The sequence below is a fragment of the Tursiops truncatus genome, chromosome 15 (genome assembly GCF_011762595.2).
Source record: "Tursiops truncatus isolate mTurTru1 chromosome 15, mTurTru1.mat.Y, whole genome shotgun sequence".
NCBI classification, from domain to species: Eukaryota; Metazoa; Chordata; class Mammalia; order Artiodactyla; family Delphinidae; genus Tursiops; species Tursiops truncatus.
The window spans coordinates 21,411,208-21,424,624 of NC_047048.1; the positions used below are offsets into that span (position 1 = coordinate 21,411,208).

At 46.4% G+C, this 13,417-nt stretch overlaps 1 protein-coding gene across 2 annotated transcripts in view; it reads right to left on the reverse strand.

Annotated features, from left to right (window-relative positions):
* EEF2K (eukaryotic elongation factor 2 kinase) overlaps window positions 1–13,417 on the reverse strand; it is a 63,441-nt gene that overhangs the window by 33,906 nt on the left and 16,118 nt on the right. For both annotated transcript variants that reach the window (XR_012326081.1, XM_033840278.2), the window contains exon 3: window positions 301–401. Coding sequence is in view for 1 of the 2 variants with exons in the window: in XM_033840278.2 (XP_033696169.1) it covers window positions 301–401 (101 nt within the window). In the remaining variant the exon portion in view is untranslated. The remainder of the gene's footprint in view (window positions 1–300; window positions 402–13,417) is intronic.

A 13,417-nucleotide genomic window follows, 5' to 3' on the forward strand; every position in this document is an offset into this window, starting at 1 on the left:
ATGCACCTCTGTTGCATAAAGCCCTTGGGGTATTTGTACTTGCAGCATAGCTCAGTCTAGCCTGTAGAATACACACTTTACAGGATTAAATACACACGGTAAGGATTAAATGAGATCGTGCACAATGCCTTGAGCATGCGTAAATACTCAAATACTGGCTGATATTATTATTATTATATTCCCTTTTCCTTGATCTCCAAGGGTACTTAAGCCTCACTGATTTTAAGCAGAAGGAGGACCCAAACCCCAAGGACTCCTTGTGGACTGGGGTCATATAGTGTCTGTAGACGAGGTACTGACCTGTGACGTGTGGCGCATTCCGTGGCAATGTCCTCCAGGTGGAACTCGGCCCAGGGGTCAGGCATGTGCTTGGCCTTCTCGATTGCATGCTTCCAAGCTTCCTGCAGAAGCAAAGGGGAGTGTTAGGTCCAGACCAGGGGCTTCTGGGACAGTGCAGGGCAGCTCCTCTCACCCTGTGATTTCCCAGTGTCTCCAACCTCTGGGGAGGCAGACAGCATCAGTCGGAGAGAATCACTCCCATCTATTATCCTTGCAGGAACATAGTTCCCAAAAGACCTCACATGGGCCCAGCTCACATGGGCCCAGCTTTCCCACCGCCAGAAGTGACCTGTCTTAACTACAAAACCGAAGAAGAAACATAATATGTATAGAAAACACATACTGCTTCACTTGTTATCAAAAAGTTGAGAATGAAAATAAGATGATAGTCCCCCATCCCACCTTGTTCAGACTGGCAAACATTTTAACAGCTGGTAATGACGCGTCTGACCAGGATGTGGGGAAACAGGTGTTCTCACGTACTGTCAGTGGGTATAAACCTCTTCTAAAGGCAATCTGGCAATGTACTAAAATGGAAAAACTGTATTCCTTTATTTTGACCCAGCAATTCTACATCTAGGAATGTATCCTCTAGAAATACAAACATAAGTGTGCAAACATACGTGTACAAGAGGTATCACTGTGATCGTGCAAAATGAATTCATCCCAGACGTCTGTGGGGAGTGGTTACTACGCTTTGACTCTATTCATTTAAAATGCTAAACCGCCTTATGGTGGGAATTCTGGACTCTATCAGGCCCAATGTCACCTTTTCATAAATATTGTATAAATCATAAATACACCCCATTTTACTGCCCTAAATGAAATTCACAGACAATTTAACCATCTTAAACTCAAGAGTATATCAAACTATGCAAAAGATATGTTGCCTTTACATTAACAAAGTGCTAAGTTCTCAGTTAATTATGAACAGATTCCCATGAGATGTTCCAAGGTCCTGGGGGTGCAGGACAATTCCTTGTGCAGATCTGCTCTGCCCGTTGCAGGTTCAGCATCCCTGCCTTCCACCCATTTGGTGCCTCAGTTCCTTCCATTGTTGTGCTGCCCGAAAACATGTCCCCAAACGTTCAAACCCTGTTAAGAACGGGGCTTCAAGGGTACTAACTGGGAAAGATGAGCAAGGCACGTTATGGAGAGAACATGCTGATTCTCAACAGCATCATAGTACGACCCCAGTTTTTTGTTTTAAGAAGCTCATTTGGGACTTCCCTGGTGGTCCAGTGGCTAAGACTCCACGCTCCCAATGCAGAAGGCCCAGGTTCGATCCCTAGTCAGGGAACTAGATCCCACATGCCACAACTAAGAGTTCACACGCCACAACAAAGATCCCGAGTGCCGCAACAAAGATCCGCACAGCCAAATAAATAAATATTTAAAAAAAAAGCAGCTCATTTTACTGTTTTTATAATCCCAAGGTGGACTCCTTTCTTGTCCCCTCCAAACAAACACTCCGACTCTCACACTGGGGAGCAATACCCTCTCCATCTTTTCCTGTAGAGCTTGAACCTTTGCCCGACAGCCTCTACAGAGGAATCAGTGAGACCAAACCTCCCTTCCGGGCCACAGGCCTGAGCCACAGGGAGGGTCTGGATCGTGGGCTGGCCACTGCCTGGGCCTGGCAGATTCCAGACCTCCCCACCCCACAATGGCATCCCTCAGCCTCCTGGACCAGCTCTTAGGAGCTCTTCCACGGACTTGGGTGCAAACAGGACAGCTCCCAGCGCATGCCCCCGGCCTAGGCTCCATCACTGAGAGCCTGCTCAGAGGAGATGAGGCGCACACACACATGCACACACACGGCCCAGGGCTCCCTTACTGGGGCTTTCTAATCTCTGCAAAGTCTAAAAATGAAGCCCGTAATTTTTTGCTTCCTATTTGGAGGTAATTCATGCTTAATGAAAACACTTGGAAAATACAGAAGACAAAGAAATTCAAATCTGCCACGTGCCGTCCACCAGAGCAACTATCATCAATGCTTTGGACTAGTTATTTTCCAGATCCCTTACGTGCATTTTTAAATAAAATTGGAATCACACTGCAAATATAACTTACAGCTTTTCAGGAGAGTGGGTCAATGGGACTTGGTTCTTTATTTAGTGATCTTGATTTTTTTCCCTGATTCCAAATGTTTGATCTGCTTATTACAAAAAAGTACAAGTACTACAGAATTCTGAATTAGAAAGCAGCCGTCCTTTCTAACCTCTACTCCTCTGAAAACCTCAGCTGACAGTTGATTTAGATATTCTGCAGGTTTCCTCCTATGCATTTGTTAACATACACATGAATTTAAGAGCACTGGGACGGTATTGTGTTCTGCATCTTACGTTTCTCCACTTAACACAGGATCCTGGACCCAGCCTTTCCATGTCATACGTACAGGCAGGCTGGATCGACCTCGTTTCCCTTCCATGGTTGTACGATACACAATTATATAAATGTACCTTAAGCTGTTTCTCAGACCTCAGATGATGGTTATATAGATTCTCTCTAATAATCCCTCGTATAAACAGTGCTAAAGGGACCATCCTCTTATCTAATCTCTGTGCACCTGTGCAAGAGCTCAGTAGGACATACTTCTTGGAAGTGTAATCACTGGATCACAAAGTTGAGAAATTTGGAGTTCCCCTCCAAAAAGATTCTCCTAGGTTACACTCCAAGAAGCAAAGAACAAATCACTCAAATTTTTTGGCACAAACATCACATCATGAATTTACAAGTTAGCTGTAACAGCTGTGTAACAATCCACTGCATGGGTTAATCATTATTGATTTAACTGTTCACCTGTGGTTCTCCACAGTGAGACTCTGAGCTTGTCACTGCCTTTTCCCTGTTACACATAACCCTGCAGCAGACATGTTTACGACTAAAGCAGTTGTTGGATTTCTGTACTTTAAAAAAGTGCCACAGTCCCCTCTTGTATTCCAGCTGCTGCGAATGGCAGGGATGGCCTTCTGACCCCCACCTGTCAAGGAGCCCGCTGAGTTCTGAGTAGTCAGCAGGCCGCCCTTCTGAGCATGTCTGTACAAGCGCCCTCTTCTCTGCCTGAGACACATGACTTTCTCAGTGTACCTCTCTCAACCGGTGACTAAGACGCGCCCTAAGCAACCAAAGACAGGGCCCCCCATTCAATGAGGATTATCGACAGAAATTACCTGCTGGCTGGATGCTACGGCAGCAACCAGAAAAAACAGTCAAGGAAAAAAGTATTTCAGAATTAGAGGGCATGTTATTTCACAGGCTCAGAATTACCTTTTTTTACAAACCCAGAAAAAAAATCAAGCCACACCTTACTGGCAACAGGTGGGTTTAATGCAAGTGACTTTTTTTTTTTAAGCACAATATAAAAAGTCCTGTACTGGGCTTCCCTGGTGGCGCAGTGGTTGAGAGTCCGCCTGCCGATGCAAGGGACGCAGGTTTGTGCCCCGGTCCGGGAAGATCCCACATGCCACGGAGCGGCTGGGCCCGTGAGCCATGGCCACTGAGCCTGCGCGTCCGGAGCCTGTGCTCCGCAACGGGAGAGGCCACAACAGTGAGAGGCCCGGGTACCGCAAAAAAAAAGTCCTGTACTAAGATTCAGTTCCCTCAGCTCTGGTTCCGGCCCACTGCTGACGAACTTGGGGAACCTCTATTTCCTCATTTACAAAAGACAATGAAGAATATTTTGACTACTGGTGGTCAACTTCTTTCCTGTCCCCACCCGTGGGGCAGACATGCTCCCACTAGAAACAGTGGCTCACTGAGCACACAGTGCTCATTACGGTTGAACAACCTCAGCTAAACTTAAATCACTGGTACTATTTTATCCATCAGGTTAGGAAAAATAGGTGGTTACGGAGGACCTGGAAGTGAGTGCTCTCAGACACTGTGAGGAGAGTGGAAGCAGGTACTGCCACCTTTGAGGGCCATCTGGTTATGCCAGATGGTCGGCCAGTGGTTATGAACCTTCTTCACTGACTTCTGACCCAGCCATTCTGATCACCTACCCAGGTGTGCTCAGGTCGGTGCTCGTAACGCTATGTAACAGGCAAGCATTACAAACAACCTGCCAGTCCACAGGGGGATGATTTAGGTACACTTGGCATACTTGCATGCAGCCGTTAAAAACATGACGATGCTGATATGGGCAATCTCTAAGGCCTACTGTCTGGGGGTAAAAAGCAAGGTGCTGAAGAAAGCAAACGGCATGACACCATTTACTGGTGGAGGACACCCACAAATCAGTACTATAGATTTCTTAGACTCACAGACAGAGATCAGACCTGTGGTTGCCAAGGGGGATGGGGGGGTAGATGGGTGGAATGGGAGACTGGGGTTGGTAGATGCAAACTATTACATTTAGAATGGATAAACAACAAGGTCCTACTGTATAGCACAGGGAACTATATCCAATCTCCTGGGATAAACCATAATGTAAAAGAATATGAAAAAGAATGTCTCTATGTGTGTAACTGAGTCACTTTGCTGTATAGCAGACATTGGCACAGCACTGTCAATCAACTCTACTTCAATAAATACATATATGAAAAAAATACCACAGATTTCTAAGGATATGTGTGTCTGTAGATATATGCATAAATGTACATTTATATATAAATACATCTTAAAAGGTCTGAAAATTTTACAGCACAGGGAATAAAGCCAATATTTATAATGACTTAATTTTTTAAATAAATTTATTTATTTATTTTATTTTTGGCTGCATTGGGTCTTTGTTGCTGCGCGCAGGCCTTCTCTAGTTGCAGAGAGCGGGGGCTACTCTTCGTTGCGGTGTGCGGGCTTCTCATTGCGGTGGCTTCTCCTGTTGCAGAGCACGGGCTCTAGGTGTGCGGGCTTCAGTAATTGTGGCTCGTGGGCTCTAGAGTGCAGGCTCAGTAGTTGTGGCACCTGGGCTTAGTTACTCCGCGGCATGTGGGATCTTCCCAGACCAGGGCTTTAACCCGTGTCCCCTGCATTGCAGGAGGATTCCTAACCACTGCTCCACCAGAGAAGCCCCTATAATGATTTTAAATGGAGTATAATCCTTGAAAATACTGAATCACTATGTTCTACACCTGAAACTAATATAATGTTGTAAATCAGCTATACTTCAATAAAAATTAAAGATAAAAATAAATGTAAAAGGTCTGAAAAGTGATTATTCGAAACTGACACAATGGTTATCTCTGGGAATAGAAGAAGATAAGAGGCTGATCAAGGTGACTTCATCTTCATCTATATTCATTTTTTTACTATGAGAATGTGTTCAGGCGTTGCATGTGTAAGTCAACGCTATTAAACAAAGATCACTGGGTTAGATGACCTTAAGGCCCTGACAGCTCTAACGTTCTCTAGCTTCAAAGAGCCTAAAACTCTGGTGAGTGGACTAATTATTCTTACACAAAACAGGTGGTTTCACAAAGAGGAAAACATAATCCTGGGAAGAGAACAGAATGGCTTTGGTTCCTCAGAGCCTGAGAGTATAAAATAAAACTAACTAAATAATTAATTAATAATAATAGTAAATTTCCTGAAATATGCCAGGAGTGAGACCAGATGTGTGGCTAATGTGTTTGCAATCTCTTTGGCACACATGATGTTATCAGCTACTGCTGCCGTTTTTATATCACTATTCTTATTACTACTATCACAGCAGTCAAAGCCTCTGGATCTTACATGAAGCATCCAGTAGCTCCTTGAAGCTTCCTTCTTTTTTAAAATTTATTTATTTTATTTATTTTTATTTTTGGCTGCGTTGGGTCTTCGTTGCTGCGCGCAGGCTTTCTCTGGTTGCAGTGAGCGGGGCCTACTCTTCATTGCGGTGCGCAGGCTTCTCATCACAGTGGCTTCTTATTGCGGAGCACGGGCTCTAGGCATGCAGGCTTCAGTAGTTGTGGCACACAGGCTCAGCAGCTGTGGCATGCGGGCTCTAGAGCGCAGGCTCAGTAGTTGCGGCACACGGGCTTAGTTGCTCCACGGCACATGGGATCTTCCCGGGCTAGGGCTCGAACCTGTGCCCCCTGCATTGGCAGGCGGATTCTTAACCCCTGCACCACCAAGGAAGCCCGAAGCTTCCTTCTTGAAACATCAACTGTTACATTCAGTAAGCAGATGTTATAAAATATGTTTTCCCCATCATCACTTCTGTAGAATTTAAGAACTACAGCCCTAAGTCAGCCCTACTTACCCCTCCTGACCGACAGTAAAGGGCTTAAACCACAGCCAAGGACAAATAAAAGAAGTGGGAAGAAGTGGAGGTGCACATCACGCTCTGGGATGCAAAGAGGCCGCACCACTGTGTGGCTGCCCCACTCTGGGCCACACGCATTTAGAGGTTTCGTGCAATTTCCATGGAACCCAGCACGGAATATAATAGCAAAAACCTGGAAACTTCCTAAGGATCCCACAAAAGGAAATACTTAAAGAAACTGTGGCGTATCTATACAACGGGCTGCCATGGGGCCACTAAAAAAATGATGGACTAGATCCACATTTACTGATGTGGAAAGATACGCACCATTTCTTTTTTCTATTTTTTTTTTTTGTGGTACGCGGGCCTCTCACTGCTGTGGCCTCTCCCGCTGCGGAGCACAGGCTCCAGACACGCAGGCTCAGCGGCCATGGCTCATGGGCCCAGCCGCTCCGCGGCATGTGGGATCTTCCCGGACCGGGGCACGAACCCATGTCCCCTGCATCGGCAGGCGGACTCTCAACCACTGCGCCACCAGGGAAGCCCACCATTTCTTGATTGCTGAGGAAAAACTGGTTATTAGAGAACGTATATAGCAAAATCCTGTTATTGTAAGGAAAAGTCCCTGTTTATTTAGTCGTGTCTGTATTTATACGGAAATACACACCAAGACCTTAACAGCAATTGTATCTGCACTTTCAAAGTTGTCTTCTGCAAGGAGCATACATTACTTCTATAAGCAATAAAATAATTATAAAGGAAACAAAGTTAAAAATCCTCAAGAAATCTCTCTCTGTTGAAAACAGTAGCTGCAGGTCATCTTCCCTGACCAGTGGGATTCAGAGTCACGGCTAGAGAGGACAGGAAGAGAAGGATGGGAACAATAACCAGCAAAGCAATAACATTCCCTAGGATGACAAAGCGCCCTGTCTCCTGGAAGTCTTTCCTCAGACAGCATCCTGGCCGGCACCTCACGGTAACCTTGCCAAGGACGGACAAGCAGGTAGGATAGTTCGCAGTCCACTGACGAGGTACCCAAGGCTCAGAGAGTGAGGAGGTGATTTGCCTTCAGATCTACAGCAACCATGAAATGGAAGACCCAGGACTCAAGAATGTGGACCAAACACAGAGTTACCATATGACCCAGCAATTCCACTGCCAAGTACCTACCTAAGAGAAAGGAAAACATGGTCACACAAAGACTTGTGTAGCATTATTCAAAACAGCCAAAATGGAGAAACAACCCAAACGTGCATCAACTGATGGATAAACGAAATTGGTACATCCGTCATCAGTAAAAAGGAATGGGGCTTCCCTGGTGGCGCAGTGGTTGAGAGTCCGCCTGCTTATGCAGGGGACATGGGTTCGTGCCCCGGTCCGGGAAGATCCCACATGCCGTGGGGCGGCTGGGCCCGTGAGCCATGGCCACTGAGCCTGCGCGTCCGGAGCCTGTGCTCCGCAACGGGAGAGGCCACAACAGTGAGAGGCCCGCGTACTGAAAAAAAATAAATAAATAAAAAATAAAAAGGAACGAAGTACTGGCACACACTTCCACATGGATGTGCCTTGAAAACACTGTGCTAAGTGAAAGAAGCCAGACACAAAAGGCCACATATTGTATGATTCTACTTACATGAACTGTCTGGAGGAGGCAAATCCATAGAGACTGAAAATAACGTTAGGGCTGTTAGGGTCTGGGTGGGATGGGGATACTGGGGGTGATGGCTAAGAGGTATGGGCTTCTTTTAGGGTAATGAAAATAAGCTAAAATTGGTTGTGGTGACGCGGATGCATCATTTTATGAATACACTAAAAGCTACTGAATTGTACATTTTAAATGGCTAAATTGTATGGTATGTAAATTATATTTCAATAAAGCTGCTAAAAAATTTACAAAATAAAATTAAAGAAGGGGAACCCCTGTTAATGAATATCCAGCATATTCCATAAAGGACCACGTGCTTAATAAAGATGAGTCCCTCCAGCCAGGCTTGACTCTCTTCAGTCTCCTCCTGTCTTCCAGACACCAGGTCACTGATGGCTTCCTGCCCAATGCCAGATGCAACATCTTTTTCCTTCATCCGCCCAGCAGGCCCTTATTTTGCTGGAGGTCCAAAGCTTTTTGGACCCAGGACACCTAAGCTTCTCTTTCCCACTCTGCATTCCCAGAGCACTGGGCAAAGTACCAAAATGGTCACCACCTCTGCGTATGCACAGAGTTTCCTGTGGTCAGTGGGCAGGGGCAGAAGCCCAAAGATGCGAGGCTGGGGTCTCCCCGGGCTCGGGTGGGCAGGGACGCCTCTTTTCCCAGTGAGTCATCAGACGCTCATCCACTTCATTCTGGGGCGATTGCTGTACTTTGACCAAGCTGTTAGAGCCACCCTGGGCGGGTTGAAAGTATCAGTTTAATCACCAAAGTCTACCAAGAAGGGCGTGGGAAGCAGGCATGCCCATGCGTCACGGGAGCACCAATGCCGGTGCAACCTCTTTGAAGGGCAATGGGCAATGCTTAGCCAAGTTTTAAACCCACAAACATTTTGCTCCAGCCATTCCACCTCTGGGGATTTACCTGGCAGGCGCACCCCCGAGTGGGCACCAGGACACACGCACATGTAAGAGACACACATAAGAGATGCTTACGGAAGCAGTTTGTGGTAGCAAAAGACTGGAAACGACGTTCACACCCACCCAGGAGGGACTGGCTAAATATATTACAGTGCTTCCAGATAATGCCATGATATTCGGCCATTAGAAAAACAAAACAAAATAAGCAAGACAACATACTGCACTCAGGAAGCATCAAGCAATTAAGCTCTCAGAGCCTCAGTTTTACTATCTGTCAAAACACCGATCCTGAGAGGACTGCTGTGCAGATTCAATGAGTTGATATGAGTAAAACACGTAAAGCGGGCCTGCCTGATCCACAGTGCCGGTTATGTAAGTTCTAGCTGATGTCAGTTCATATGTGCCAATATGGGAAGACAGAACAGGAGTGCAAAACAGGTTTGCGGTCAACTAACATTTCCGCGAAAAAGAAAAGGAAGAGAGTCACGTACGTACATATGCTTATACTCACAAGGAACATTTCTGGAAGGACATCCCCCAGGGAAACAGGGATCAGAGGTGGGAGGATTACTTTTCACTGTTTACCATTTGTACAGGTTGAATTCTTTCTACCGTGTAGGTATATTATTTACATATTATAAAATACATGTATTTTAAAGTTTATTTAGATATGTGTATAGATTTATTACAGCACTGTCTGTAATAGGAAAAAAAGGAAACAACCCAAGTGTCCCTCAAGAGGAGGAACTGGCTAGGGATTTCCCTGGTGGTCCAGTGGTTAAGACTCCACGCTCCCAATGCAGGCGGCCCAGGTTCGATCCCTGGTCAAGGAACTAGATCCCACACGCCGCAACAAAGATCCCAGGTGCTACAACTAAGACTCGGTACAGCCAAATAATTTTTTTTTTTTAAAAAGAGGGGGACTGGCTAGATAAACCCATGTACATCTTGTGATGGAATACAACTTAATTCACTTAAAAAACAGGTGATCTATATGTGCTAATTGGAATGATCCCCAAGATATTCTCAGACCAGGAAAACAATTCTTTTAAATAAAATTTTCCACTTTATTAAAAACTTGAAAACATATGCTTATTCTAGAAAATGTAGACATGGCACAGAAGTAGAAAAAAAATGATCCTATCCTAAGACAATCTCTGTTGGCGTGTTGATGGACTTCCTTTTAGGGTTTTGTTTTGTGTGTGTGTGTGTGTGTGCACGTGTGTGTGTTTACAGAACTAAATCATACTCTATATTTTGCTCTTTAAAATTAACTCCAGAACAGAAGCACTTTCCCACGTTATGAGAAACTGTATAAACATCCTCTGGTTGGCTGCCTGACATGCTACCCAGGGCGTGGCCCCCTAAACGATTCTGCCACCATCCCCCTGGGAACTCAGGCAAAACGCCCTGGCCTTGACAGTGACAAACTCAACAGTTCACAATACACGCCTGGTACCTGCCAGGGTGACGCCACCTTGGAGGAATGCCAGGTAGCCATTTTGGTTAAACAACTCAGTTGCCATGTCAACAGTAAATGAAAAAACACATTCAGTTTGTTGAGTGCCAGGGAGAGTGAGGTCTGGAAAACTGAGCTGCCATCTCCCTCTGAAGTCACCACTGGCAACAAGAACCCCATAGAGCCTCGCTTCGATCACCTAGGACGGTGGGCAGCCAAGAGCTACATCTCATCCTTAAACAGCCCTTCCTCTGAGTACTGGGGATGAAGTGCGATGGGACACAGCCCCTAGCCTTGAGGTCAGGGGCTGACTCATAAACAGAATGGCATTCAAGAATGACAGATGCACAGAAAGGTCTGCTACGAGCCCCAAGGAATGCCAAGGCGATAGCCAGGGCAGGGCGTCTAGGGAGGCTGAACAATCATTTTAACAGACCCAACTGAAAGAGGTTTCAGGAAGAGGCGTGAAAAGCGAAGCCTGGGGCTTCCCTGGTGGCGCAGTGGTTGAGAGTCCGCCTGCCAACGCAAGGGACACGGGTTTGTGCCCCGATCCGGGAAGATCCCACATGCCGCGGAGCGGCTAGGCCGGTGAGCCATGGCCACTGGGCCTGCGCGTCCAGAGCCTGTGCTCCGCAACGGGAGAGGCCACAGCAGTGAGAGGTTCACGTACCGCAGAAAAAAACAGAGAAGCCTGCTGCAGGAGCAGGGAGAGGTGCGGGGCCCTGCGGACCATGAGCTACCATCGTCAGTGAGGATTTTGAACTTTCTCTTGCAGAATCGATGAGTTTTAAAGACAGCCAATTATTTTATAAATTTATTTATTTGTTTATTTTTGGCTGCGTTGGGTCTTCGTTGCAGTGCGCGGGCTTCTCACTGCTGCACCTTCTCTTGTTGCAGAGCACTGGCTCTAGGCATGTGGGCTCAGTAGTTGTGGCTTGTGGGCTCTAGAGCACAGGCTCAGTAGTTGTGGCTCACGGGCTCAGCTGCTCCACAGCATGTGGGATTGTCCCAGACCAAGGATTGAACCCGTGTCCCCTGCATTGGCAGGTGGATTCCCAACCACTGTGCCACCAGGCAAGCCCAAGGACAGCCAATTACTAATGTTTGTTTAGGGGAGGGGCGGTTACCTGGCTGTGCTGCTTTATTTTTCTTCTGCTAAAAACATCCTTTTGCACACAGAAGTAATACATACGTGTAGTTTTAAAAGTTCCAATGTTTAAAAATATATACCATGTAGATAATCAAAGTCCCCCTTAATGCCACCCTCTCCCCCAGAGAGAATCACCATTAACTGTTGGATGCAAATTCCTTCTTTTTCTCGTTAGTAATTTTTAAATTGTTTTATAACATTATATGAGTTTTTGCTATGCAAATACTAATATATGTATATCTATGTTTTTTGATACAAGTGGGATCATATTTCAACTTGCTTTTTACTTCACAGCACATAAAAATAACTAATTTTTGTTTGTCCTTATTATGGACCAGCACTTTCCCAAGAGCTTTTCATGGATTTTGTTTTCTCCCCACAAAAAATATATCTTGTGTATATCTTGGCACTGTTTTTTTTTTGTTTTGCGGCATGCGGGCCTCTCACTGCTGTGGCCTCTCCCGTTGCGGAGCACAGGCTCCGGACGCACAGGCTCAGCGGCCATGGCTCACGGGCCCAGCCGCTCCGCGGCATGTGGGATCTTCCCGGACTGGAGCACGAACCCGTGTCCCCTGCATCGGCAGGCGGACTCTCAACCACTGCGCCACCAGGGAAGCCCTGTACAAATGTTTTGTTACTTGTTCTCAACTGAGGGCAGTACCTCCTCATGCGAGCTTTGCAAATATATGGTGGGGAACGTTTTGGGTTGTCATGATGAGCAGGGGAGAATATGGCATTTAATCAGCAGGGGTCAGACATGCTGAATGTCCTACAATATAAGGGACAGTCCCACCAAATAAAGAATTGTCCCCACCTGAAACTAATGTAATAGTCTATGTTAATTATAACTCTGAGGTATAAGTATTTTTTACTTTAATAACTATTGTCAAATGGTCCACAGTGGTTTCTGTTTTATGTAAATACCGACTATCTGTCCCTATCTGTCCTTTAGCAAGATCGCACCCAGTGAAGTGAGCTCAGCACTCATCCCTCTCCTGATTCCGAATAAAGCACCTGCTGTGTGCACGGCACTGGGGATGAATGATGAGGCCACAGGGTCCTGCCCTCATGAAGCTCACGTCCTAAGCCAGACTTATAGACAAACTTCCCTTTGCTGGATCACTCCGTCTGTGTTTCCTTTAAAGGATTTACCATACTGAGTTTTGTGGTCAGAGACTGTGTCCATCCCTCCCTGTCTGAGACCCTCCAGCTCCTGGACCCACTCAGTGTTTGCCAAAAGGCCAAACCACGCTCATGGCTCCTCTGAACAGGTAGCTGTGGGTGGAGCCCTTCTAAGGGGTCTGCCCCACTAGGAGGCCTCCAGGATCCTTCTTCTCTGGAAGCAGCCCCCGTTCTGTGATCCCCGGCGCCCCACCATGCTGTGCCCTGGCCAGAGGTGACTGACTGGACCAGAGACAGAGGATGCCTGACTCGGGCTGGGCCAAGCAGATTAGATTTTTCTCCTCTTACAGCTGGGATGGAAGAAGGTCAGATCTGTCTTTGCATGTGGCTCCGTCTGTAATGAGGGGACCCTGGGGCTGGGGGGATCCATTTTCCCACTGTGTAGACTGAGGTGCAGAGAAGAATAAAGAATGGCAAAGAGAGTTGAGGAATGAGACAGAGAGAGACAGTCCTGTGGCCTTCCAGCTTCCTGCATCTGTCCCCTGAGAGGCCAGACATTGTTTCTGCCTGTGGGTCTCAAGAAGCACTTCTTGAC